Source organism: Rhinatrema bivittatum, chromosome 10 (genome assembly GCF_901001135.1).
Source record: "Rhinatrema bivittatum chromosome 10, aRhiBiv1.1, whole genome shotgun sequence".
NCBI classification, from domain to species: Eukaryota; Metazoa; Chordata; class Amphibia; order Gymnophiona; family Rhinatrematidae; genus Rhinatrema; species Rhinatrema bivittatum.
Genome location: NC_042624.1, coordinates 69,315,150 through 69,341,974, shown reverse-complemented (window position 1 = coordinate 69,341,974; position 26,825 = coordinate 69,315,150). Strand labels below are relative to the sequence as shown.

Here is a 26,825-nt window from a genome sequence, read left to right as displayed (position 1 = left end):
GAAGAAGAACCTGTACTTGATTCATGCTCAGCTTGCAATGGAATTTAGGAAAGAAAGAATAGGAACTGGATTTTTGTGTTTGCTTGATTGCTCAAGTCAATCTCATCACTCAAGTCTTTTATATTTGTTCAGTTTGATTTATGCAAGACTACAGTTAGATGAACTGTTATTTATGCATTAAAGAAGTATTTCAAAACAGTTGGCCTAAAAGTTATCCATTAAGAAATTCTGGCCCCCATAGGGTGTTATGGTTGTGTATAAATATTTCTTTTTTAAATAAAAGTTATTTTTTTCTGTGCTTTGGAATTAGGACATGCCAGGAACTGTTTGCTCCCTCTTCTCTAAGCAGCACTCTGATAGGAACTAGTAGGGACTGGGAGTTCCTAAAAGCCATCTAGGAACATATTTAAAAAGCAAAGGTTTAATAAATAACTTTTATATACCACATGGGTATTTTCCAACCCAGCTGGCTTTTCATTGTCAGCTATAGTGATGTGATACTTTGTATTAAAAATAGTAAAGTAAGTTACCTGGGGCCAAGCTCATCCTCACATCTCCAGGTGAACTCCCCAAAACTCTCATAATGCTGGTTATAATGATACAGGACGCGATGCAGACTCGGAGAGCCCAGGTCCAGCAGGGTGTTATAAGCTGTCTGCTGTTCCTTCCCACTAGTATAGCCATTAAAGAGGTTGTAGATTTTGTCAGCTATTTCTGGACAGATAAAGTTGGAGGAGAGAGAGGACAGTAAATTGAAACAACCACTTGGCACACATACCCTCTAATCTGAAGCACTGTGCCACTAGGTAAGAGCAGAGTAGACTGGATTTCCAAGCCGTCAATCACTCATAAAGTCATTGCAAGCTCAATAAAGTACGTATATGACATTTGTTATCTCTCCGTGCACCTGAAATTAATGGTTTTGTATATGTAAATTGAAGGTTATATAGTAAAGTAGAATTCCTAAATGAGATGAAATGTCTTTAAAACCATTGCTAGTCATTGTGAGTGAAGTGATTGTTGGTGTGACTGATTGGTGTGTAGAAGGGTCCCAGAGAGGCAAAACCCCAGGGAGCCTTGAAAACTATGTTTTTCCCCCTATGCAGGAACCCCTGGACTGTCATGGGGCCTTGCATAGTCCATGGCCCTCCCCAAATGCCCCTGTACCCAAGTGCTGACTAGGATGGGGGCTATACCTAATTGCAGTTACAAGCCATGGAGCCATGTGCATATATTTTGTTGTACTGAGGGAGGGCAAATTTCAGTTTGTCAATTTATGCAATTAAATTACTATTTATTTGCATAAATGGCTTTGAAAATTATCCTTATTGCCAAACCAAATCAAATTCACCTCTAGAGATGTTCTGCTCATCATAGACAGCAAAGGGAAAAATTAATAAATAGAACATTATTAAATACTTTATATAGATACATATCTTGAGACATAGATTTATGTTTATACATATCTACTGTATATAGCTCTCTGTAAATATATATATTAGACATATTTAAGATGTGCACGATTTTGTACATTTTTTTCTAGACCCCTTGCTTGTAGATTATATGAGGAACCCACTGTAAACAAATATCCTGGCTGAAACAAATATACAGGCTGAAAATGTGGTATGAACACTCCTCTCTGTTTTTTACCTTGGGACTTCACATCATCCACTACTGGGCAAGGTGTTTTCACAATAACATCACTTGGCTTGGTACGTCTACCTGTGTTATCCATCCCCCAAAGAGTGAACCTATGACAAATGGAAAGAAACAGCAGAGTTATGGTGGGAAGCAGGTCAAAGGACACCAAAGTATAGTGAATGGAAAAATGAGGGTTGCCTGCCTTCTGGTTACTCCTACCCCTTTCTCCAGTTTGTGCAAGCTGTGATATACAAACCCAGGATGTGCAAAGGCTCCATTCAGATGCATTTTCACAGATGGAAGACTTTATTTACAGTGATATAAAGAATTCCAGTTACTTATCCAAAAAACGAAAGCAAGATAGGAACAGGTAGAGTTAGGATAACTCACATGTAGGTGGTATCAGGCTCTAAGCAGCGAATGATTAAGGAGATTGTACTGGATTGCTTGCTAGGTACTTGAGCTGGCATTGCACAGGGAGACTTGGCTCCTGAAATTATGTCATCCACAAAACTCAAAACTGTTTCTGGATTGAGGGGAGGAGAACACAGAGAAAAGAAAGAAATAAGTGATTACATTATATAGAAATTTGCTTTCAGTACAAAGGGTAGCCTCTATAAGATCTAAAATCAATGTAATAAACATGACAATCTAGTAAAACATGAGCTCAGGGACTCTCTATTAGTCCAGCTTTGTAAACTGTGGTTTGGTAAATCGATGGGTCCTACAAAGCCACCTTTAACAAAATAAGGGAGAGCTCAGTGGTTAAAACTAGGGATGTGAATCGGGCTTCGGACGATTGAAAATATCGTCGATATTTTCAAAATCGTCAGCAATCGGGGGCTCTCCGAAAACAATAGGAAAACCCCACGATATTGATCGTGGGGCTTCCCTTATCGTTTTGGGGGAGGGTGGGAAAAAACGGCACACAAAAATAACCCCTAAACCCACCCGACCCTTTAAAAGTAACCCCTTAGCTTCCCCCACCCTCCCGACCCCCCCCCCCCCAAAAAAAATCTTTTACAGGTACCTGGTAGTCCAGTGGGGATCCCGGGAGCGATCTCCCGTGATCTCCTGCTCCGGGCCGTCCTCCGGCTACTGGGCCGTCCTTTGCCCTTACCTTGTGACAGGGTATCCGTGCCATTGGCCAGATCCTGTCACATGGTAGGAGCACTGGATGGCCGGCGCCATCTTGTGCTCCTACCATGTGACAGGGGCTGACCAATGGCACCGGTAGCCCCTGTGACATAGTAAGGGCAAGGCTATCGGTGCCATTTTGGTTCCTGGCACCTGACGGCACGAGTGCAGGAGATCGCTCCCGGACCCCCGCTGGACCCCTGTTACGAATGGGCTCAGGAAAACAAAGAGGTAGGCGATCTATGATAGCCGTCAGGAAAACAAAAACACAATAGATGCCTCAGTCTTATTTCAGTGTTTATTAGAACAGAGATGTGCTCAATAATTGCCCGACTCAGGCCGAGTTTCGCAGCTCGTTGGCCGCTGCCTCAGGGGCTTGAACACTTCAAATTCTTAGTTGAAATCCACACAGTGAATTTAATCAAACGTTCAGCCAATGTATGATCAACTCACAAAAATCATACATTGGCTGAACATTTGATTAAATTCACTGTGTGGATTTCAACTAAGAATTTGAAGTGTTCAAGCCCCTGAGGCAGCGGCCAACGAGCTGCGAAACTCGGCCTGAGTCGGGCAATTATTGAGCACATCTCTGTTCTAATAAACACTGAAATAAGACTGAGGCATCTTTTGTGTTTTTGTTTTCTTTACGAATGGGCTCAGGCCAGGAGTGGTGAACACCACTACCGAGGGTGTCTCAGGGAGGAGAAAGGCAGGACTGCAGAAGAGTCTAGATGCTGGCTGGTGCAGGCAGGAATGAGTGAACCCTATGGGCAAGTGGGAAGGTGGAATAGGCAGACGGAGTCTAATACTGGCTGGAGATACCTGATACCAGATGCATGAAGGTAAGAGTGAACTTGAAGACTGGAACAGCATGGAAGTATGTGTGAACATGAATGTAGGTAAAGGTGTACAGGAAACTGGAACTGGGTGCTGGTAAGGATGAACTCAGGAAGCGTGCCAGTATGAGTGATAATGACGAGGTATAAGTGACTGAATTCAGGAAACAAGACTGACAGAGAACTGGACAGACAAACCAGGACAGCATTGACAAACCAGGACAACATTGAACATGAAACACATAAGCCCTGAAGGCAGCAGAGCGAGGCACAAGACCCGAAGGCTACAGACAGCAGACAGAGGGCCCGTAGGCCACACACACACAGCAGGCAGAAAGCTCGTAGGTTACTGATAGCAGGCAGAGGCCCGTAGGCCAGACACAGTGGACAGAAGACCCGTAGGCCACACACAGAAGGCCCGTAGGCCACACACAGCGGACAGAAGGCAAAAGCTTGTAGGCCACACACACACACAGTAGGCAGAAGCCCGTAGGCCACTCACGTACAGTAGGCAGAAGCCCGTAGGCCACAGACAGCAGGCAGAGGCCCATAGGCCACAGACGGAAGGCAGAAGCCCGTAGGCCACAGACAGCAGGCAGAGGCCCGTAGGCCACACACACACACAGGAGGCAGAAGCCCGTAGGCCACACACACACACAGTAGGCAGAAGCCCGTAGGCCACAGACAGCAGGCAGAGGCCCGTAGGCCACAGACAGAAGGCAGAAGCCCGTAGGCCACAGACAGCAGGCAGAGGCCCGTAGGCCACAGACAGAAGGCAGAAGCCCGTAGGCCGCAGGCAGAGGCCCGTAGGCCACAGACAGCAGGCAGAGGCCCGTAGGCCACAGACAGAAGGCGAAAAAGGCTAGAGCAGGGAGCCCAGGTGAGCTTGATGCCGAAGCACCGATGGAACTACTAGACAGGGTTATAAAGGAGAGTCTGGGATATAGGGTAGACAGGAAGGAAGGAGTGGGCCAGCCAGAAGAGCATGCTCATGGGGGACCTCTGGTGGTGAGGCGGCTGCATAGCAGCCATGGTCGTAACAACCCCCAGGGACTTTTGGCCAAATATGTGACATAGTGAGGGCAATGGTAGCGCCGGCGCCATTTTGAATACTGGCAATACAGCCCGAGTGCAGGAGGTCGCTCCCGGACCCCCGCTGGACTTTTGGCAAGTCTTGTGGGGGTCAGGAGGCCCCCCCAAGCTGGCCAAAAATCCCTGGGGGTCCAGCGGGGGTCCGGGAGCGATCTCCTGCACTCGTGCCGTCAGGTGCCAGGAACCAAAATGGCGCCGATAGCCACAGCTTCCTACATAGGACTGACTTGGTTCCTTTCTCAGGAGTACCCTGCTTGATCTGATTATGCATGAGAGAGATTTGCAGACATTAACCTGGTTCATTACCCAACGCATGCAAACATATTTGCACATTCATTATGAATTGCCTGCAAGCCAGACCAACTAGGGTACTCTTGAGGAATAATTGAGAACCATTATACCAGGTAGAGAGTAGTTCAGTTTTGTTTTTTCATCAGTCAAGTAAACAGGACTACACTGCTCCCTTCCACCACCACCATTAGCACTCTCATACTGAATAAAATCATCAAGAAAAGGAGAAAATGAAAAATGTAGAAATGGATAAATGATGGTGTCATTTTTGCTGATCCATACCTCTAACTCTGCCCCCTCTTGATTGGACACATTCTTCTTTCGGCCACATGGCTGATGTATAAGGAAGCTCTCCATACACTCACCAGTCTCCACTTTGGAATGATCGAGCCTATCAGTGACTCTCTCTTGACTAATGATGTAGTCAATAATCCGTACTCCAATTGGTGGCTCTGAGTGTTCCCATTCCAGTACTACCAGGGAGCTGCTGGGCTCGTGCACCATGGACAGCTTCAGCCTGAAGAATAAGAATGGATAAGGTCTACTGAAGATCACCATTCCACCAGGTTTTCTTCCAGTTCTGACCCCCCCCTGATGTTCAAGTTTGCATTGTCATTATTCGTGGGAGGGGAAAAGTGTAAAGAACAGATCTAAAAAGAAACCAAAATAGGAGACAATCTAGGTGGGATGATGACCTTTCATTTAAAGAGGAGTTACATCCAGGATAGAATTTTAGCATAGACAATGTAAGCAAAAGCCTACAGTGCCATACTGGTCTGCAGCTCATAATGATTGTCAGCTGGCACTCACAGCAACAGCAAAAACAATAAAAAATATCAGCACAGGGTGAGGCATGCTCACAGGCCCTGCAGATGCCTTATCCCTCATACCAGTTTTCTTGGTAAAAGGAAGCCCCTACAGGAGGAGGGGGAAGGGGATGCTTCAGGACCTGCTCACAGACCCTATGATGACTTTATTTTCTATTGGGGCAGCTGCTGAGAGCACCAACTGAGATGAGGAGTGAGGATGTGGAAAAAGGTACTGGAGTGATCCCAAGGGAAGATGGGCAGGCACTCCTTCCCCTACCCAAGGCCATTCTCTCTGATCTGCCATGGGGCGCCCCCCCCCCCCCGCTTGATCCCGAGGGGGACCCTCTGCCCCTAAAACTGCTGATGGGCATTGAAATGTTAAATCAGGCCCTGGTTACAACACCATGATAGAATTTTACATTTAGAATCATCACTCAAATCTGATCACTATTTGGCTCAGGATCAAACTTCCACAAAATGGCTGCCGCCTTGAATCATTTCAAGGCAGACATAGATTCATATAGAAAGCTACCACAAACAGGTAAGCCACAGACCTTGTTTAAGAGAGCTTTTATAACATTACTAGCACAGCTGATCACTTTGTTCCATTTTGTATACCAACAAAGATTCCTGGTGGCACCAATGAAAGATCTTGAACATGCTGCAAATACCTACAAATTCCTGTTGCTTTTTAAGGATGTTACTCTATAGACCTTATTTAATGAAGAAGTTTTTCTCATTCTGTGCCTATGGAAAAAAATCTGTTTTGATTAGAGATGTAAATCGTGTGATCGATCGTCTTAACGATCGATTTCGGCTGGGAGGGGGAGGGAATCGGATCGTCGCAGTTTGGGTTTTTTAAATATCGTGTAAATCGTGTAAATCATGTAAATCAAAAACCGGCACACTAAAACATCCCTAAAACCCACCCCGACCCTTTAAAATAAATCCCCCACCCTCCCGAACCCCCCCAAAATGCCTTAAATTACCTGGGGTCCAGTGGGGGGGTCCTGGTGTGATCTTCCACTCTCGGGCACACTAAAACAACCCCTAAAACCCACCCGACCCTTTAAAATAAATCCCCCACCCTCCCGAACCCCCCCAAAATGCCTTAAATTACCTGGGGTCCAGAGGAAGGGTCCCGGTGTGATCTTTTACTCTCGGACCTCCGGTGCGTTGTAGAAATGGCGCCGGTGCTACCTTTGCCCTGTCATATGACAGGGCAAAGGTAGCGCCGGCGCAATTTTGTTTTTTTGTCCCCCGACGTCAGGAGCATAGGAGATCGCTCCCGGACCCCCGCTGGACCCCCAGGGACTTTTGGCCAGCTTGGGGGGGCCTCCTGACCCCCACAAGACTTGCCAAAAGTCCAGCGGGGGTCGGGGAACGACTTCCTGCACGCGAATCGTTTTTCTGTACGGAAAATGGCGCCGGCCATACGGCGTACGGCCGGCACCTGTCGGGGGACAAAAAACAAAATGGCGCCGGTGCTACCTTTGACCTGTCATATGACAAGGCAAAGGTAGCGCCAGCGCCATTTCTACAACACACCGGAGGCCCGAGAGTAAAAGATCACACCGGGACCTTCCCTCTGGACCCCAGGTAATTTAAGGCATTTTGGGGGGGTTCGGGAGGGTGGGGGATTTATTTTAAAGGGTCGGGGTGGGTTTTAGGGTTGTTTTAGTGTGCCGGTTTTCCCGCCCTCCCCCTTCCCCTCCCCCTTCCCCCGATTTACGATTTTTTGACGATAAATCGGGGGAATTGTTATTGTACCGCGGCTCTAACGATTTTTGACGATTTAAAATATATTGGACGATATTTTAAATCGTCAAAAAACGATTCACATCCCTAGTTTTGATTAAGACCCTATATGTTATGAATGTTGACTCGTTATTGCTCATAAAAATGGTTTTTTTCTGCACTGTTTCTATTGGTGTTTGATCATTGATGTACAACACACTGGCAATGTTCATGCCATCCTCTCCCACCCGCTGTGATTATTAGCTTATGGTGGCAATGGTTCTAGATATTAAACTTTCCTAAATATAGCATTTAGGTACTGCAATTATTTCTTTCTACAAGAACTCAAGTTCCTTATATTTTTCTAACGTTATCATTCCTAAAACTTCCCCCTTTTTCCATAGGTTTTATTTTGGGTAATCATCTGCTTCTCCTTCTCCCTTAAACATCATTCTTAAAGGCATTCTACTGCTAGCATCCTTCAAGAGGGAAAAAAAGACAGGCAGGAAGGAGAGAAAGAGAGAAATAACAGGAGGATAGCATGTGTGAGGAAGTGACATACACAGGCTGTGGAAGAGGAGCACAGGTTGGAAGCCCATCGGCACCAAAAGCACTCGAGTCACACCTACACCAGTCTTCAATGACATCACCACTTCCTGAACACCAGAGGGAGCTCTGCATGGCTTCCTGTAACATCTGAGCAGAAGAGAAAAAAAGCCATTCAGCCAACTTATGCACAGCCCCTTAGCTAAAAATAACTAAAAAAAAAAAGGAAATGTGAAAATAATTGAATAGAGATTTTATCTGGTCAGATATACAATTCTCCCTTTCCAAACAATTATCTGACCCTCATCACCACCATATCCACTACCACCATGGGACCTTGCATTCTACATGCTTATCTCTGATGGGAACCAATCAGGCTCCAAGCTAGAAGCAAAGAAATGCAGAATGGTAGAAAATCTGTTGCAGGCAATTTATCATTTTTAAGTCAATCTTCCTCTAAAGAGTACACTGTATTATTATTCCTCTGCATCTAAAAGAGAGCACACAGCAAATGAAATATTTCCCGCTACAGGTTAAAACTGCTTTCTAGTTTGATTTGACAGAAGACAGCCATATAGCATTCAAACATGCACACATTCCAATATGACCAGGATCAGGAAGACTCTGCACAACTGTGGGTGGTGGCTGTTGCTGACTTGCTGCAGGAGAATTCCAGCTGTTTGGACATTTGGGTAAAGCCTTTGTTTTTTGTGAATCTGGAAGGAAGGTTTTCACTGCCACCCTCTCTGCCCTGAGAAAAGTTGGAAGAGCTGATTGTTTCCTTCTGCCTGGACCTTTTATCCGAAAGATCTTGTGTGTCATCTGGAGAAAGAGAACTGAGAAGAGGTATAATTGGGACCTGTGCAGTGTGGAGGCCCTATTTTGTCTGCTAGAACTTTGGAAGGAGTTTTCTACCCATAAATGGGATATTCCTGTTTGGGAAGTCTTACTTTTCCAATCACTGGAGGAAGAGTTCTTTTGCAATCCCATCTACTGAGGGACACTTGTACAGAGAAGGAAAGTTGGAAGACTATGACAACAATCTGTTGTGCTAAGAACTGGTATATATAGTGCCACAATTTGCTTTTGAAGAATTGCTGCAGTAAAGTTTTGCTTGGACACCCATCTTGAGAGTCTAGAGTATTCTGTTGGCACTCACATCCCTCCTACCTACAGTGAAAACAGAACTCCCCAGGAGAGAGACAGTCACCCCACATCTTGGGCCAGTGAAAACAGAGCTGTACAGAACAGGCACAGTCACTCCACATCTTGGGCTTTGGGGGAGTATCCTTCTGTGTCCCCCACAGGAGAATCCTGACCCCGGGACTGGGGCACTGATAGAGAAGTTAGCCCTGGGACTACCAGAAGAGGGGCTACAGGAGATTTTCCTCTCTTTTGATTAGGATGCTGATCTGCTTTCTCACTCCACAATAAAAGCAGACTACTCAACTAGAAGGGTTCTAAACAGGTCTGATTTATGTGCACAGGAGATTTTCCAAAACAAATTGCAATTCAAAGAAGCAATCAGTTTAATAGCTGTCACATTCCAGGATTGTGAAGTGAACCTCAAAAACAAATCAATTTATCTATAAATTAATATTTTTTTATTTGCTGGATCACCAAAACTGTTTCCAACAAAGACCAACACAATAAAACCAGTATCACAAACAATGCACAAATTCAAGTACAAATTCTAAACAAAATATTAATATAAAACAATACTATTGAGCAATATTTTCTACAGAAAATGTAAAATAATATTAAATTAAAAATGTAAATATCCCCTTATAGTTGCATAAGCACATACTACATGTTGCATAATCCTATTTCTCTAAGTAAAGTTTACAAAAGACAGCTACTTGGTTGCTAATACTGTCAGAGAGCTACACTAAATCATCAGTTAATGAACCAAAAAGCCAGGTTTTAAGATTTTTAATAAAGGCTAAATAGTCTGTACATTCTCCAACTTCTAAGAGGTAGCTGATTCCAGATTGATGGGGCCACACATTAAATACCCTTGCATATGTTATATAGGGGTGTACTGCTTTTTTAAGTAGGGAAAAGCCAACAAGGCAGCCTGAGATGTATACATCTATTGTATTTGCATATATGAGGATAGACGATCACTCAGATAGCCTGGATTCAAGTCCTGTAAGGATTTAAAAGTTAGACAAGCAATTTTAAAAATAATACAGCTGGCAATCAGCAGTCAATGTAGGCCACACAAAATAGGGGATATGTGATCCCTGAAGCAGACCCTTGTAATAAAACTGAGATCATGCTCTTAGAGAGAAAATATCGTGACGAAAACATTCCCCCTTTTCTATTTGAAAACAAAGTAACAATACAACCCAACTTCATTGTTAAAGATTTAGAAATAATACTTGACTCAGAACTGAGCCTGCAAAAATATATCTCCATGAAGTTAAAAGATGGCTATTTTAAATTATGAACACTACAAAGGCTAAAACCATTATTAGGTACACAAAAATAGTGCAGTGCCTCCGTCTATATCAAAGATAGAGTAGACAATCAGAGGTCCTATACGCAGTACTATATTCTACAAATAAATCTTTTTTATTAAACACATTCAATATAAATCATCCTCCTCTAATACATAGGAACTCCTAACTAGACAATAGTTAATAAAAACCACTCACTCATTCATTACCCCCAATCATACTTTCCGCACACATACCATTCTCTAAAAAATACCCCAACATGATTGATATGTAGACAAATATCTTATGAACATTTCACATAATATACAACGCACTCCCTCTCAGTATATACCGCATAGAGTATTAAATGTCTATTTATATGTTCAATCACCCGACGACGATCTCGTTTCGTCCGCCGTGGCAGACTTCCTCAGGGATGTGTTCATAAACGCATTAATCAATCACGATGAAGTTGAATATTGCACCTCCCGATCACCATAATAATCACCCTAGTTCTTCTCGTAACCCTACTCCTTAAAGTGCCTTCCCACGCCTAGCAGGAACTCCTAAAACAGTACACAAGTGAAACAATTTTATCAATTCAAACAGATTCACATTATTGTAACCTTAACTTTCTTGAGTCAGTTAAATCCCCCTCCATACCAAAACATTAACTGACCATATCTAATAGCGAAGTAACCAAATACACTCCTTTCACTTCTGTCTCCGTACGTTCTGTAAAAGCTGTTGGTATTCACAATACTACCAGTCTTCTTCAATTGTAGCTTCCCTTCATCTCCTGAAATCATATAGTACCAGAATATATATTATATATATCCCTCTACCATGGCTATCTAATTAAAACACCACTATACTCCTTTATCAAAAGTCAACTGTTGAAGCGCATGCCTACAGCCTTTAAACTCACATACCTTTTGCTTAAACCAACAAGCACATCTTCTTTTGTATGCCTCTTAAAACCGACAAGTTGTCTTCTTCCGATTCGGCACGGTATGCTTAAACGTTCTACTGCCAGGAAGTAGCCGCGTCCTTTTAAAGTATCTCTCAACCAATCAGAGCCGTGCCCCACGAATGCATATTGAATGTCTAAAACTTTATTCAAACATATAGGCATTGCATCCGCTCCCTACATCCGTGAAACGTCTCTCTATAGTATAGCAGGAATTGAAAATATCTACGCCAATTCTACATCTATCAAACTAAGACTTTCAAGCCAATACAATACATTATTACAAAAATATCCTATTCTCCAGATATCTCGTATCAAAGAATATCCTCAAGTGTCCATTCTCAAGGTATAATCTATCATCAAAGACCCGTGTATTTCTCCAATGTTTACCTAAAGTATTTGATTGAATTGCAAGACCACCTCCACATGGTATATTAATAAAATGCCTCCCATTCCAATGAATCATTTAACCCCCTTGGACGTACAGTATTCCACTGAAAAATGTATTTTTGTTCAATTTTATGCATAATGTGTGTCACTTCTCCCTGAGTCTTAATGTTGCATTGTTGTATCACAAAAAAACGTACCTGATCTACAGTGTGCCCTGCCTCAATCCAGTGTGCCACCAAAGGTGCGCCTTCTTTTACGGTTCTTAGTCTACTTTTATGTTCTGTGATTCTCAACCTGATTTTACGTGTAGTATAGCCGATATATAAGAGTCCACATGGGCACACTATCCCATAGATTACCATAGCTGAGTCACAAGAAAAATTCCCTCTCAATACAAAGGGTTGTTTCCATTGAGCTGGCTTAAATGTTTGGATTTCCAAAACATTTTCGCACACTGAACATCCTGTACATTTGTGTTGTCCCCATTGTGCTACAGGCGCAACCACATCCGTTCTGGATAACAACGATCTCATATTAGTTCCGCGTTTCATGGCAAAAATCGGTGGCTCTTCAAACCCCGGTAATACTTTTACCAACTGCCAATGCTTCAATATGCATTTCTTGATTTGATGTACCTTAGTGGAAAAAGGTAACGTGCAAATTGATCTCATCACTGTACTACGTGGGCTAAGCTGTAATAAATTCTCACGGTTGGCATATAATGCTCGTTTGTAAGCCCCTCTGATACATTTGTGTGGGTAACCTCTTTCTTCAAATTTCTTCATTAACCTTTTAGCCATAACTTTGTATTCCTGTACAGATGAGCAAATCCGTCTGTACCTGAGAAACTGACTAATCGGTATACTTTCCTTTAATTTCTTGGGATGAAAGCTCTGGAAATGCATATAGGGTTAGGGTTAGGGTTAGGGTTAGGGTTAGGTTATTCAATTTATCCAATATGTAAATTTGTGTGATCCACATTTACAGTTTACGTTAGGGTTAGGGTTAGGGTTAGGGTTAGGTTATTCAATTTATCCAATATGTAAATTTGTGTGATCCACATTTACAGTTTACGTTAGGGTTAGGGTTAGGTTATTCAATTTATCCAATATGTAAATTTGTGTGATCCACATTTACAGTTTACCTTTCAATCGAGTGTAGCCCAGTTACCTTTTTTGGACATGATGATTACTGTAAAGGATGGTACATTGGTTTTCTCTGTGTATACTAAACCCACGGATCGCAATACTACATTGCATTTCCAGAGCTTTCATCCCAAGAAATTAAAGGAAAGTATACCGATTAGACAGTTTCTCAGGTACAGACGGATTTGCTCGTCTGTACAGGAATACAAAGTTATGGCTAAAAGGTTAATGAAGAAATTTGAAGAAAGAGGTTACCCACACAAATGTATCAGAGGGGCTTACAAACGAGCATTATATGCCAACCGTGAGAATTTATTACAGCTTAGCCCACGTAGTACAGTGATGAGATCAATTTGCACGTTACCTTTTTCCACTAAGGTACATCAAATCAAGAAATGCATATTGAAGCATTGGCAGTTGGTAAAAGTATTACCGGGGTTTGAAGAGCCACCGATTTTTGCCATGAAACGCGGAACTAATATGAGATCGTTGTTATCCAGAACGGATGTGGTTGCGCCTGTAGCACAATGGGGACAACACAAATGTACAGGATGTTCAGTGTGCGAAAATGTTTTGGAAATCCAAACATTTAAGCCAGCTCAATGGAAACAACCCTTTGTATTGAGAGGGAATTTTTCTTGTGACTCAGCTATGGTAATCTATGGGATAGTGTGCCCATGTGGACTCTTATATATCGGCTATACTACACGTAAAATCAGGTTGAGAATCACAGAACATAAAAGTAGACTAAGAACCGTAAAAGAAGGCGCACCTTTGGTGGCACACTGGATTGAGGCAGGGCACACTGTAGATCAGGTACGTTTTTTTTGTGATACAACAATGCAACATTAAGACTCAGGGAGAAGTGACACACATTATGCATAAAATTGAACAAAAATACATTTTTCAGTGGAATACTGTACGTCCAAGGGGGTTAAATGATTCATTGGAATGGGAGGCATTTTATTAATATACCATGTGGAGGTGGTCTTGCAATTCAATCAAATACTTTAGGTAAACATTGGAGAAATACACGGGTCTTTGATGATAGATTATACCTTGAGAATGGACACTTGAGGATATTCTTTGATACGAGATATCTGGAGAATAGGATATTTTTGTAATAATGTATTGTATTGGCTTGAAAGTCTTAGTTTGATAGATGTAGAATTGGCGTAGATATTTTCAATTCCTGCTATACTATAGAGAGACGTTTCACGGATGTAGGGAGCGGATGCAATGCCTATATGTTTGAATAAAGTTTTAGACATTCAATATGCATTCGTGGGGCACGGCTCTGATTGGTTGAGAGATACTTTAAAAGGACGCGGCTACTTCCTGGCAGTAGAACGTTTAAGCATAGCGTGCCGAATCGGAAGAAGACAACTTGTCGGTTTTAAGAGGCATACAAGAAGAAGATGTGCTTGTTGGTTTAAGCAAAAGGTATGTGAGTTTAAAGGCTGTAGGCATGCGCTTCAACAGTTGACTTTTGATAAAGGAGTATAGTGGTGTTTTAATTAGATAGCCATGGTAGAGGGATATATATAATATATATTCTGGTACTATATGATTTCAGGAGATGAAGGGAAGCTACAATTGAAGAAGACTGGTAGTATTGTGAATACCAACAGCTTTTACAGAACGTACGGAGACAGAAGTGAAAGGAGTGTATTTGGTTACTTCGCTATTAGATATGGTCAGTTAATGTTTTGGTATGGAGGGGGATTTAACTGACTCAAGAAAGTTAAGGTTACAATAATGTGAATCTGTTTGAATTGATAAAATTGTTTCACTTGTGTACTGTTTTAGGAGTTCCTGCTAGGCGTGGGAAGGCACTTTAAGGAGTAGGGTTACGAGAAGAACTAGGGTGATTATTATGGTGATCGGGAGGTGCAATATTCAACTTCATCGTGATTGATTAATGCGTTTATGAACACATCCCTGAGGAAGTCTGCCACGGCGGACGAAACGAGATCGTCGTCGGGTGATTGAACATATAAATAGACATTTAATACTCTATGCGGTATATACTGAGAGGGAGTGCGTTGTATATTATGTGAAATGTTCATAAGATATTTGTCTACATATCAATCATGTTGGGGTATTTTTTAGAGAATGGTATGTGTGCGGAAAGTATGATTGGGGGTAATGAATGAGTGAGTGGTTTTTATTAACTATTGTCTAGTTAGGAGTTCCTATGTATTAGAGGAGGATGATTTATATTGAATGTGTTTAATAAAAAAGATTTATTTGTAGAATATAGTACTGCGTATAGGACCTCTGATTGTATACTCTATCTTAAAACCATTATTAGACACAAATGACTTCAGGACAATTCTTCAGATATTAATTTTTTCAAACATTGATTACTGCAATTCACTTCTGCTGGGACTTCCTCTCTCCACACTTCGCCCATTACAGGTGTTACAGAATGTAGCCGCAAGAATATTGACAAACAAAAAGAAATGTGACCACATTACCCCAGTTCTAATTCAGCTCCATTGGCTGCCTATTACATACCAAGTTCGATACCAAACTGCATGCATCATTCACAACATCATCTACGGCGAACGAACGGAAGGCTCAATACAGCCATTAGACTGCATGTCCCACAGCGAAATCTCAGGTCTGCAAACAAAGCTCTATTAAATATTCCATCAATAAGGTCTGCCCATCTAAGCCAGGTCCATGACAGAGCAATATCAATCGCGGGACCAAAGATCTGGAACACATTACCTACCCAATTAAGACTTCAAGCAGACTGTAAGAAATTTAAGAAAGACCTTATGACATGGCTGTTTGAATGCGCATATGCAGACATAACTAACTAATGAATTTCACATTTCTTTTTATTGCAGACACAACTAACTAAAGATCTTTAGGTTTTTACTGTTTTTATATTTATGTTTTATCATATTTAAAAATTCCTTTTCTTATTACTCTTTCTATCCTCTTATGTTTACTTTTGATAATTTGTTATTAAGTATTTTTATATTTTTATGTGTTTATTAACTATTAATTTTTATAACATGTAACTAATTTTAATTGAATTATTGTATTTCTCTTGCTCCCATTTGCTTGTAAACCATTGTGAAGGTTCCTACTGAGACATCGGTATATAAAAATCAATAAACATAAACATAATAACTGCATTCTAGACTAACTGAAGGTAATGGATTAGAAGCTTCTTAGGAAGCACCACCACAGCATTTTCATGGTGTTAGGATTTGGGCTATCTCAGCACTGAGATGATTCCTAGTTTCCTGGAACAGCCAGTCCCTCCTTCCACTGCACTACTCTAATGGGAAAGCCTCCACTGTACTCATAATCCTGGAAGTAGCCAAATCATGGTCTTTCAGGCAGGAACTGACACAATGATGGGATCCCATAATCCTCCCTGGGAGCTGCTTCTACTAGGTACATGGCACTGGCTGTACATGCTGCTCATTGCTGGGGATTCTAGATGATCTCCTCGGAATCTCCTCAACGCTCTCAGCTAAAGCCTAGACAAAGCCATTAGAGGGTTCTGGCATAGTGCTATACTACTACACAGAGGCTGCACATATATACACGGATTGGATTTCCCTCTCTGAGACAGAAAAAAAAGCAATTACATTTTGTGCTTGTGTGAGAGTTGTTTTATAGTGGATAGCGTGGGAATACTGCCACAGTAGCCAGTAGCCCACATGAACACAGTAGTAAAACCATTTGAACTGAGATATTGTAGACTCTACAATTGTCTATGCAGTATTCTTGATTTCACCTCAACATATCTCTGCTGCTGCTACTCTATCTACTGCTACTATCCTCCTCACTTCAAAATTATACCTAGGCTATCTTACAAAAACATGGCAGTACTTCCAGGGATGCACATGGCCTCATCCTGCACACTCTGGACTTTATGGCTTGAGTTTCGGTGACAGTAGTGGGGGTAACCTTAGCCTTACCTCTTGGCTTCAAGTACAGGTGACAGATTCTGTGACAGCTGACAGTCACCAATGGTGGGGAAGTAAGTGCGAAAAGCAAACATGATAATTCACTGAATCCACTTTATATCATTTATTTAATCTGCCTGAGAAGTGGTCTTGACCATTTAAGTGATAAGTCCCTTACCTTCTGTGTGACATTGTTGGTCACTAATTCGTATATGGGCACTGCCTTGGTGACTTCCAAAAGAATGGGCTCAGCAGGGGCATCAGGGCTGGAGGTCACATGGCACAGTTGGCAGAATGAGGAGCAGCGCCCTCGGCTCTGACACTCCATGCGCACTCCTGCTGCCATCCGTTTAGTGCCTGAATCCAGCAGGCTGGCAATGTACTCAGGAAAGGTTAGGACTTTTGGATCCCGCTCTCTTTCTTCGGATTCATCCGAGGGGGAATTACCTGCAAAAAAAAAAGATATGAAAGATAAAGGAGAAAGGAGAGAAGGCAAGAGATGCACAGCTGGGCACCAACATCTGCTGGAAACCTATGCTCTGATGTTTGCAAGCAAAGTTTCTCTTGGTTTAGACCCTAATGGGCATTTTATGTGAAAGGTACACAGGAAAGCAGGACTGGTAGTGTCTGCACAAAACAAACCCAGTGTAGGTCTGATGGGGATTGGAAGGAGAGAAGTGCATTGGTAGAAAGAAGAGGAAACAGCAGGGAGTGCTGACCGGCAGGATTCAGAGAACCTAGCTAAGGCTGTGTGGAGGCCGAGTGCCAAAACAGCAGAGGGGGCTGTAGACCAACATTAAGGCACATTCCCCATGAGCCCACAGCTAGAAATTGATTCTTAATCTTAGAAAACTGTGACTCTTGCCATCTCTCTCAAAGGTTAAACCACCTTCCTGACAGCTTGCAGGCTTTATTATTTTTTGCATTGTTTGCACCTCTGCTTATCTGCAGTCAGGTCAGTCCTTTAGAAGATCCAACTCGATCAGCTGCGGCCTGGTCGGCTCTCATTTGTCTCCTTGTCATAAATGCCAAAGGCTTAAAAATTGTGCAGCTCTTCTGCACACCTCTCTTATAGGGAGAGTATAGCCAACGTCATGAATGTGGGGTGGAGGGGAAGAGGCAGAGGAATGGAGAGTGAGGGGAGCCTATATCAAAGCATCCGATCTAACTCCCCACCCAGTGGATGATTCATGGAATGAGAGAAATGCCAGAGCTCCGCGTGGGAACGAAGGGTGCAGGGGGAAGAAAATATAATCCAGATGAAAAATATATGCGGTTCCAGCACAGCAAACCAACGCGTCAAAACAGAGTTCCAGTAATTGCAGTGTGCATTTATCAGCCTTTCCGAATGCAAGGCGGGAAGAGGTGCAGGGCCCCCCTCCCCACAAACATTCTATATGCCCCTCTTGTTTTACCATCTGAGGAAGTCTTACCTGAAATGCGCATTTGGGGCCTGAGACTGGATGGGGGTGTGGGGGGAGGTGTATATTGTGCTGCTATTCCATTGTTCCATTATTTTAATCCCAGGTAATAATAAATATATATATATATATTGTTTTTGTTGGAATTCTGCTTTGGACAATCCACTTTTGTGCTGAAACTGTGAATACTTAATTTATACAGCCATCTATTTATTCATTTTGCTATTTATATAACGTTCTAAGCCAGGAGGCTAAAGAGAGAGTCCCTGCCCCACACAACCAACCATCAGCCACTGGCCTGATTAAGAAGAATTTCCAAACACACCTTGATATGTTGCCTATAAAGTTTGTATCCTATGAACGCCAGAAGACGCTCTTTGGCCCAATGCAACCACTAAAAAGGTCATTAGCAGTAAAGACACTGCCCCTAGAGTAACCATCTAGGTAGGTACCTGAGACAATGGTAGACAAACTGGATTGCCCAAGGACTAGGGCCTGATGTACTAAAAATGTTCTCCCTTTCTGTGTTTGTGGGGAAGAAAACTGGGTAAATCACACCTCACATGTATAGTATATTCCTTTCCCTTCTTCTCACTCTCCTCTGGGCTGCTTCTTATCCCAGTATATAAGATGGAACAAAACACCAATGAAGGGTTTTGTTTTTATATGAGTAAGCTGTCAAAGTAGTAGGAAGAGTTTGATTGTCATTGCAGTAATATCAGACAGGCTGAGACAGGGATATACGTAGGAAGGCAGAGAGGTATGAGAGCGGGCAGAAAGGCAGGGAGACAGGAAGTGAAGCAGTGAGGTAAGCAGGGACATACATAGGCAGGAGAGTGTGCAGGGAGACAATGAAGTATGAAGTCATGCACAAGGTGAGCAAGGAGGTTTGCAGGGAGACAACAAGGTGTGTACACAGGCAGGTAGGACTATACAAATTAGTTTGTCTCAAACACGAAGCAGCTAGATTTCAGCCTGGTTCAAGGTTGTTAAAATCTATGGACTTCTCTATGGGGAAATCTGCAAAACTTTTTGCTGCTGATCCTGAGAGAAATTCATGGCTTATTTTTTGAGGAACCACGACTCATTTCTATGGATCCATTGTGGGTTTGCCAAGCAATCGCCATTTCTTAATATTAACGTGCACAACGGGGCCAGTGCAAGGGTATAAGACGCCCTAGGTGAACTAATTTGACTTGAGCTGGTAGTCAGGTCAGGTGAGGACTGATGGTTGCTCATTGGTCAGCAGCAAGACAGAAGAGATAGCCGCTGCCATGGCGGCAGTAATGGCAGCTCAGCAGCTGCTGGCAGGATATTTCACCAAGGATCGACCTGTCCATTGCGGTGCCCCCTCCTGGCTCATCGGTCCTCGGTGAAATATCCTGCCGGCAGCTGCTGAGCTGCCACTAACCACCACCACGGCGGTGGCTGTCTCTTCTCTCTTGCTGCCACGGCTGCTGCCCCTGGGACCCTGACGACCTAGGCCTAGTTTGCCTAGTGCTGCCGCCGGCTCTGGTGCACAAACCACCTCACAGATTTTGCTTAGGCTCAATGAATTGGTTTATGAGCCTTTCTTAAAGAGGTTTGCACATCCTTACAGACAGAAGTGCAAACAGGGAAGAGGGCAGGGAGATACTCGTGTAGGCAGAGAGATCCCACAAACAGGTTGTGCCCCTAACTAGGCAACCTATCAGAAGGAAGTTACTTGCATAAAGACTGAACACTAGCCAATGGCAGCTGTGCATTTTCACAATGGCTGATGACATCACTAGAGTGATGAACCAACAGAACTGCAAAAAGATTAACTTCTGCTTAACCTCAGTTAATTTTCAGTGCAAAGTCTATGGGTACTTTCAAATCCCTCCCCCCAAGATTTACAATCATTTTCAAAGCAAAAGCAGGCTCGTACTTAGGAAAATTAGCTGTACACATTTACACCTGCTAATACGTGTGGGTAGCTTTCCCCGCCCCCCTTGGTCCGAACTATGAATTCCCCCTATTCTTGGGGTGGGGAGTACCACATGAGAAATTATATTCATTAATATGATTTCTCTTCAGGTTCACAGCCTGAGTGAGCGATGAGACAGAGTCCCGGTCACCTTGATACCACAATTCTGTGCCCTTCCCAAATAACCTCTCACTTGTGGCACCACAAAGCAGAAAAAATCATCACACCAGAATAAACAGTAATTAACCCTTTTACTAGTATTGTGTAAGTAGACAGTAAATCCAACCAGAACATTAAATGGGAAAAGTACAATAGTCAAGTATAATATAAACTTGCAGTTTTCTTATTTTATATCAAGCCTGTTAGCCCTAGGGGTTTGCATTCGTTTTCGACGTATTGTGAATCCGCAACGTATACGCCATATCCGTTGTATTCGTGGGGGTTCCGAAACATATGGCGAACCCCCACGAATACAACGGATCACCAACAAATAGGCCCCCCACCCTCCTGTCGTCCCCCCCAAGACTTGCCAAAAGTCCCTGGTGGTCCAGCGGGGGTCCTGGAGCGCTCTCCTGCATGCAGGTCATCGGCTGCCAGTATTCAAAATGGCGCCGATAGCCTTTGCCCTTACTATGTTACAAGGGCTATCGGCGCCATTTTGAATACCGGCAGTCGACAGCCCGAGTGCAGGAGATCGCTCCAGGAACCCCACTGGACCACCAGGTACTTTTGGCAAGTCTTGGGGGGGGGGGGTCAGGAGGGGGGGGGATTGTAGATAAATAACTTTAAAGTGTTGAGATGGGGGTTTTTGGGGGGAACGAATGTATTTTTGACATATGAATGGATCGGGGGCCCCCAAGAATGGATGCAACGGATTGGGGCCCTACGAATCCGAATGGGATGAATCCGTCCCTGCTGCACATCCCTAGTTAGCCTGGGCAACCAACATATTCATATGGATAGTAAACAAATAAATAAAAAATAGGGAACACTAATAGAGAAACATGGGGAGGAAAGGCAGTGAAGTCCACAACTTTTAAAAATTGTCTTTACCCCTGAGTACTCAAAAACAGGGGGGAGGGGGGGGGATAGAGCCATCCCAATGTCACCAGTTTGTAAAGGGGGCACCCTGACCCAAACACAAAACTGTGTGGGGAAAAAATCCAAACAATCAAGAAAATGAAGAAGTCTCTTTTGATGGTGGAGTTGGCTAGATGACAAATCAAATAGATGAGCACTGCGATGTGTAAAAGTTCTCTCTCTCCTGGGGAGTTTCCCCAAATGGTACTAAACAGAAAGCTGGCCTGGTTCCTGACTCTTACAGAAAGACCATGGTCCACCGGTTTTTCTTTCCCAGCCCTATCTCATGTGGTTGTACCTGCCAGCGAGGGTTTATGCATGAATTTGGCTGAAAGGCTGAAACAATTAAGATGTGATACTGAATTTTGGGACCAAAGGCAAGGAAATAATCCTGCTCCCTCCTCTGCTAAAATACTCTGTGCAAAGTTTAGATTACTTAATTCATTCTCTTAGGAGGATGATCCAGCCATGTGCTCCTGGGCCTGGATTTCTCTGGAAAGGAATTATGTTGCAAGTGCGGATGGCACTCGAGAGCGTGAGCCCCTGTGCCGCGATGCAATCTGCTCAACCCCGGGGCTGGCCATGGTCCATGCTGCTGGTGGGCAAATGCATCTGGGCATGGGTTGGCTGAAACAGGAATACTCTTGGCTTGGCATAGGAACACTCAGACTTGGAATCAGAAACACTCGGATGTCCAACATGCACCAGGAACTGAGACCCAGCAACGCAATGCTGGTCTCTGGGATAGCCCTGCGACCACTCAAAAGCTCTTTCAGACTGCCGCTTGGAAGCAGTTTGCATGTGAGGACAGATGAAGGCTGAGGACTCAAAACAAAATGTGACAAAGTCTTAGACATGACTCTGAAAACTTGGAACAAGACAAAAGCTCAGGACCTGGAACATGACAAAGGCTCAGGACTTGTAAACATGATGAAGGCTCTGAGAGAGAGATTCTGGCACCACTGCACACCCTACACAGCCCATGGGCTGGTCACATACCACGACAATAGCGATGCAGGTACTGGACTCAGACTTGGAATAAGACGGAAGCTGGAAAATGAACTCCGAAGACCAGACCAGGACTCAAGAACTCAGACTCAGGAACTTGGAACTCAGACTTTGGATTCTAGAACTTGGAAATCAGACTCAGGACTAGAAAGGAATTCCGAAGACTTAAACCAGCAACAAAGACTCTGAAGACTCAGACAGGACGAAGGCTTGGAACCAGGAGCAAGGCAAGACTTGGATTCAGGAATAAGGCAAAGCAACCACAGGAACCAGGAGACCGGGAACATGGAACAGGAAACATGGAGGACCTTGAAAACACTAACAGACCTTGCGAAGGCCAGGAGCAAAGGCTGAAGAGCCCTTTTATAGGGCTGCAAGAGATGACATCATTGCAAGGTGCCGTGGCATTTAAAATCTTCAGTTGACACGTGCACGCCTAGGGGGACACCAGGTAGAAGCAACAGCATGGCTGGCCACAAGGATAACCATGGTGTCATATCTCTGCCGCATCAGGTGTCAACAGCATCCTGGAAGGAGAGGCCGCACAGAGGAGTAGAGGCAGCATTGGTGGCGACTCCTGCCATGGAGAGCGGCGGCACACAAGTGGCATCTCAAGGCTGTGAAGGAGCAGAGCCGGCATCCAGCAGGCAGTGGTGAAGTTAGAAGGTGAGTGAGCTGCTTGCAGGCACAACATCTCGATTCTTGCCTTCTCTGTCCCTTGTTGGGATTTTACATGTAGCTCAGCTATGAAGCAAGAACAGTTGTCTCCCTATTTCCTCAGAGCACAGACTTCTGTCTCTCCCTCTTGCTAATTAGCTCTTCAGGAGAAGAACTGATTGTAGAGCTGCCAGATGTACTCCTCTCTTCCTGGCTCCTGGTTCCAAATCCTGGCCATCCCCGCCCCCCCACACATGAAGCGAGCCGGCCAAATTGTGCCTTTTCTATCTTAAATGGTCTCCCAGCATTCTTTTGGCTTCCTCCTCTGCTGGCTATGTATTGCTGTTCTCTGGGCAGGGCTAAACAATACAGTCCTTTTCCCAACTTGCTGGTTCTTGTGTACACAGGAGTACACACAGGGGTTTCGACGTATTTTTATATTCCTTCACCTTGGCTGCTGCAGTTTGTAATCTCTGCAGGTCTGAAAACCCCTTTAGGGCAGGTCCAAAACACATTACTCAGATCCAGACGCAGCTTGGTCCACATCGTAAGGCTGCAGCACATTATAAGCTTGTGGAGGCAGGAACCTGGTTTATAGTAACTTGCTACACATGCTTTTTAAAATGAAAAATTATGCGCACAACTTGGAATCCCTCCCTAATCCTGCCCCTGGCACTTCTCTGGTATGCAGAATAAAAATGCACACACACAGACTTTATGATGGGCTGGCAATTTTGTAAAAGCCCATTTCTGCAGTAAATTTGTAATATTTTTTTTCTTTAAAAACAAAGCTGTAAAAGCAAGACAAATAACGAAAAGTAATGTGTGGCAAGACAAATGTCAGGTTTAAAGAAGAATATTGCCGAAATCAGATTTCACGTGGATTGAACATCTGAGTCTTATTTTTCACACATTAGTCATGGACTCCTCTCACCAACTGTTCCCAAGTCCATCAGATTGTCCTAACTGGTCACGGTTTGTAAACCGAAAGCTCAGATTTTCAGCAGCCCGGTGCATATCGTACATTTATACCACAAATGTGGTTAACCCCTAACATCTCTCAAACGCTGTAAGATATTTTAAACTGTGCAATCAAATAATCTCAGGACGAATTTGTGGATACCAAACAATGCTCAGAACAGCTTGGACCTCTCGCCTGTACTGGCAGTTCACTGTGTAATTTATTCTGTCATATTTAAGCAAATTCTAAACTCTCTCTACACATAGTTCTACTTTTCTTTCTTTTTTCATGTCACAAACAGAATATGCATAGGAGGAGGGATGGGGTTTTTAAAAAAAATTATTAGGTTTTGCCATATGCATAAAGCAGTTACCTACCGCATCCCTAACAGATCCCCATTCTATTCTATGCCCCATTATGTGTTTAAAAACATTGTAAATCAAGTATCCTTAGGGATCTGACCTGCATATGGGGAGACTGAAAAACTGGACCTCACTTAACAGTGACTGCCCTGAGGGTGGCAAGACTGGATGACTTCATCAACATGAAACATTTTCATTGCCTCCTGAGTTTTTAAGACACGCTAAAGTATTCTGACTCAGAAGGTAAAAATTAAGGGTGTGAGTATCCTCGATGAGATGCGGCAGGGGGGAGTGTTAAAGATACATTCAAATACCTCAAAATGATAAATAATGTGCAAGAGGCAAGCATTTCTCAGAGGTGTCATGCTAGGAGGTTGGGGGACGTTATGACTCCGTTGTAAGTAGGAGAGTGTGTCTTCACAGAAAGGGTGGTGGATATGCAGAGCAATCTTCGAACACAAGTAGTGGAAGCTAAGACTATATCAAAATTCAAGCAAGCTTGGGATAAGCACAGGGAATTATTGGCAATGGAGAAATGAGGGCATAGTTAGAGACCACATAGAGTTGGCAATATTGCCATGTCTTGGGAAAAGGTAGAGTTCATATGGGCCTTATGATCGTATTTGCTCTATCTTATTCTTTTTTTCTCGGTTTGTAACTCTGTGTCTCCAATACAACTGGCAGGACTGCAAATTCCAGAATAGATGGAGCTGGGCATATTAAAAAGAGAAGAAAAACAACTGAATGAAGCTGACAAGCAGAACATTAGCTTGATAGATTTTTAAAGATACATAGAAGCATACATGTCAGCAAATAAGGGCCATTAGATTTACTTAGGCTGCCCATTTGTGCCTGCAACCCCAACTCTGGGTGCAGACTGCTATCCAATGAGGCCCTAAAAGAATTTGTTGTTCTCGTGGGGACAGGCTAGTTGATCCTTGACTCTTCCTTCCAGGGCCTGGATTCTTGGTTGAATTGGGGGGGGGGGGGGGGGGAATGATTCCCAAGGCCCCGAGTGCTAAGGGTGGCTCCCCTGTGTCCTTTAACTTTTCCCTTGGGCTACCAATGTATAACTGTCCCACAGTGTGCTGGGTGTGCCAAAGAAAGACTGGAGTCACTGTATTAGTGTTCAAACAATTCTTTACTAATGAAATTGATGGAAAATGGCACAAGCTTATTCCACAGCAACACAATGATTCCTTTTGTCACAATTTCCTCCTCAATCTGTGCAGGAAAGTCGCACACCAGCCAGGGGAATTCCTGCCCTCCAGGGCTTGGAAAAAGAGGGTCCCCAGGTGGGCAGGGTGTCCTTTTGATGGGCAGAACCACACATTCCAACTGGCAAGGAAATGTTGCTGCAGTCTCTGCACAGAGAGAGAAACTCTCTCTCCCCCCAGGGTTTGGAAGCAACGGATGGGTAACTTCTCAGATGTTAGGCTTTGCCTTTACTCACAGTTTGTTGGATTAGCCTTGGTTACTGTTTCAGTCCTTGTTCTTTCCTTCAGGTGCCTGATGGGGGGGATCCCTTGGAGCAGGACTCTTAATGCTCCCGGCAGGAAGGAAGGGCAGTCATAACTTCCTCCTGGATCATGAAATTGGGTTTACCAAAATCAGAAAAACCACCAGGGTGGCTCTCAGCAGGTCACTGACACCCCCTTCCTCACTGAGGCTAATGGAGGACAGGGACTTCCCCTACCCTGCCCAGGCCCAGGGTTCCCTGTTCCCTGAGCCAGAAGCTGAACAGGCTCCAGCGCGGCCCCAATACTTAAAGGGTAAAAGTTCCAAAAAATGACCCAGAGGGGAATAGCCCAAACCAGCCAGTGAGTGGACTGGAAAGGAAACCCCCTCCCGACCCTGGCTGGGACCATCATACAGAGCTTGATTTAATAAAAATCTAACTCTTCATTACCTTCTGTATTCAGTACTTAATCTAAAGGACTGCCTCCTCAGCAGTAGCTGGGGAGCTATTATATATTATTACCAGTGGGCAGGCCAAGGCAAACTCCACAGAAGGAGGGGCTGCATCTCATGGACCTCCCAAAACTCCATCCTACTCTGCCTAGCTGACACTCACTAAATACCCAGGCTTACTGGTAACTTGAGAAGTGCCCGGGTTCCATGCCTGCTAATGATTTGTGGTGTTCTCCCTCCCTCCCTCATTTTGCTCTTTGTGTCCATTGCATGCTTGCGTGAATTCCGGCCCTATTTTGGCTTCCTACAACCTTTGCTGAAAGTCCATTCTAGACGTCCCACCACCTTCTCAGTGAAAAAAAGCATTTTCTCACATTCCTCTTTTCAGCTTCATACAGTGATGAGTTTCAGCCTCTTGCCCTTGAGCTTGTCATTCTATGCAAATTTTCCCTTTTGGTACTTTATCAAGGCCTGTTAGAAGTTTGAATGTTTGCCTCATAATTT

The 26,825-nt window shown here is 43.7% G+C and overlaps 1 protein-coding gene across 1 annotated transcript in view; it reads right to left on the bottom strand.

Annotated features, from left to right (window-relative positions):
* ASTN1 (astrotactin 1) overlaps positions 1-26,825 on the bottom strand; it is a 587,016-nt gene that overhangs the window by 59,245 nt on the left and 500,946 nt on the right. Inside the window, exons 17-22 of the mRNA XM_029617649.1 lie at positions 17,152-17,420; positions 8,109-8,242; positions 5,366-5,517; positions 2,032-2,167; positions 1,651-1,751; positions 531-714 (exon numbers count right to left, since the gene is read on the bottom strand). Of these exons, the coding sequence (XP_029473509.1) occupies positions 531-714; positions 1,651-1,751; positions 2,032-2,167; positions 5,366-5,517; positions 8,109-8,242; positions 17,152-17,420 (976 nt within the window). The remainder of the gene's footprint in view (positions 1-530; positions 715-1,650; positions 1,752-2,031; positions 2,168-5,365; positions 5,518-8,108; positions 8,243-17,151; positions 17,421-26,825) is intronic.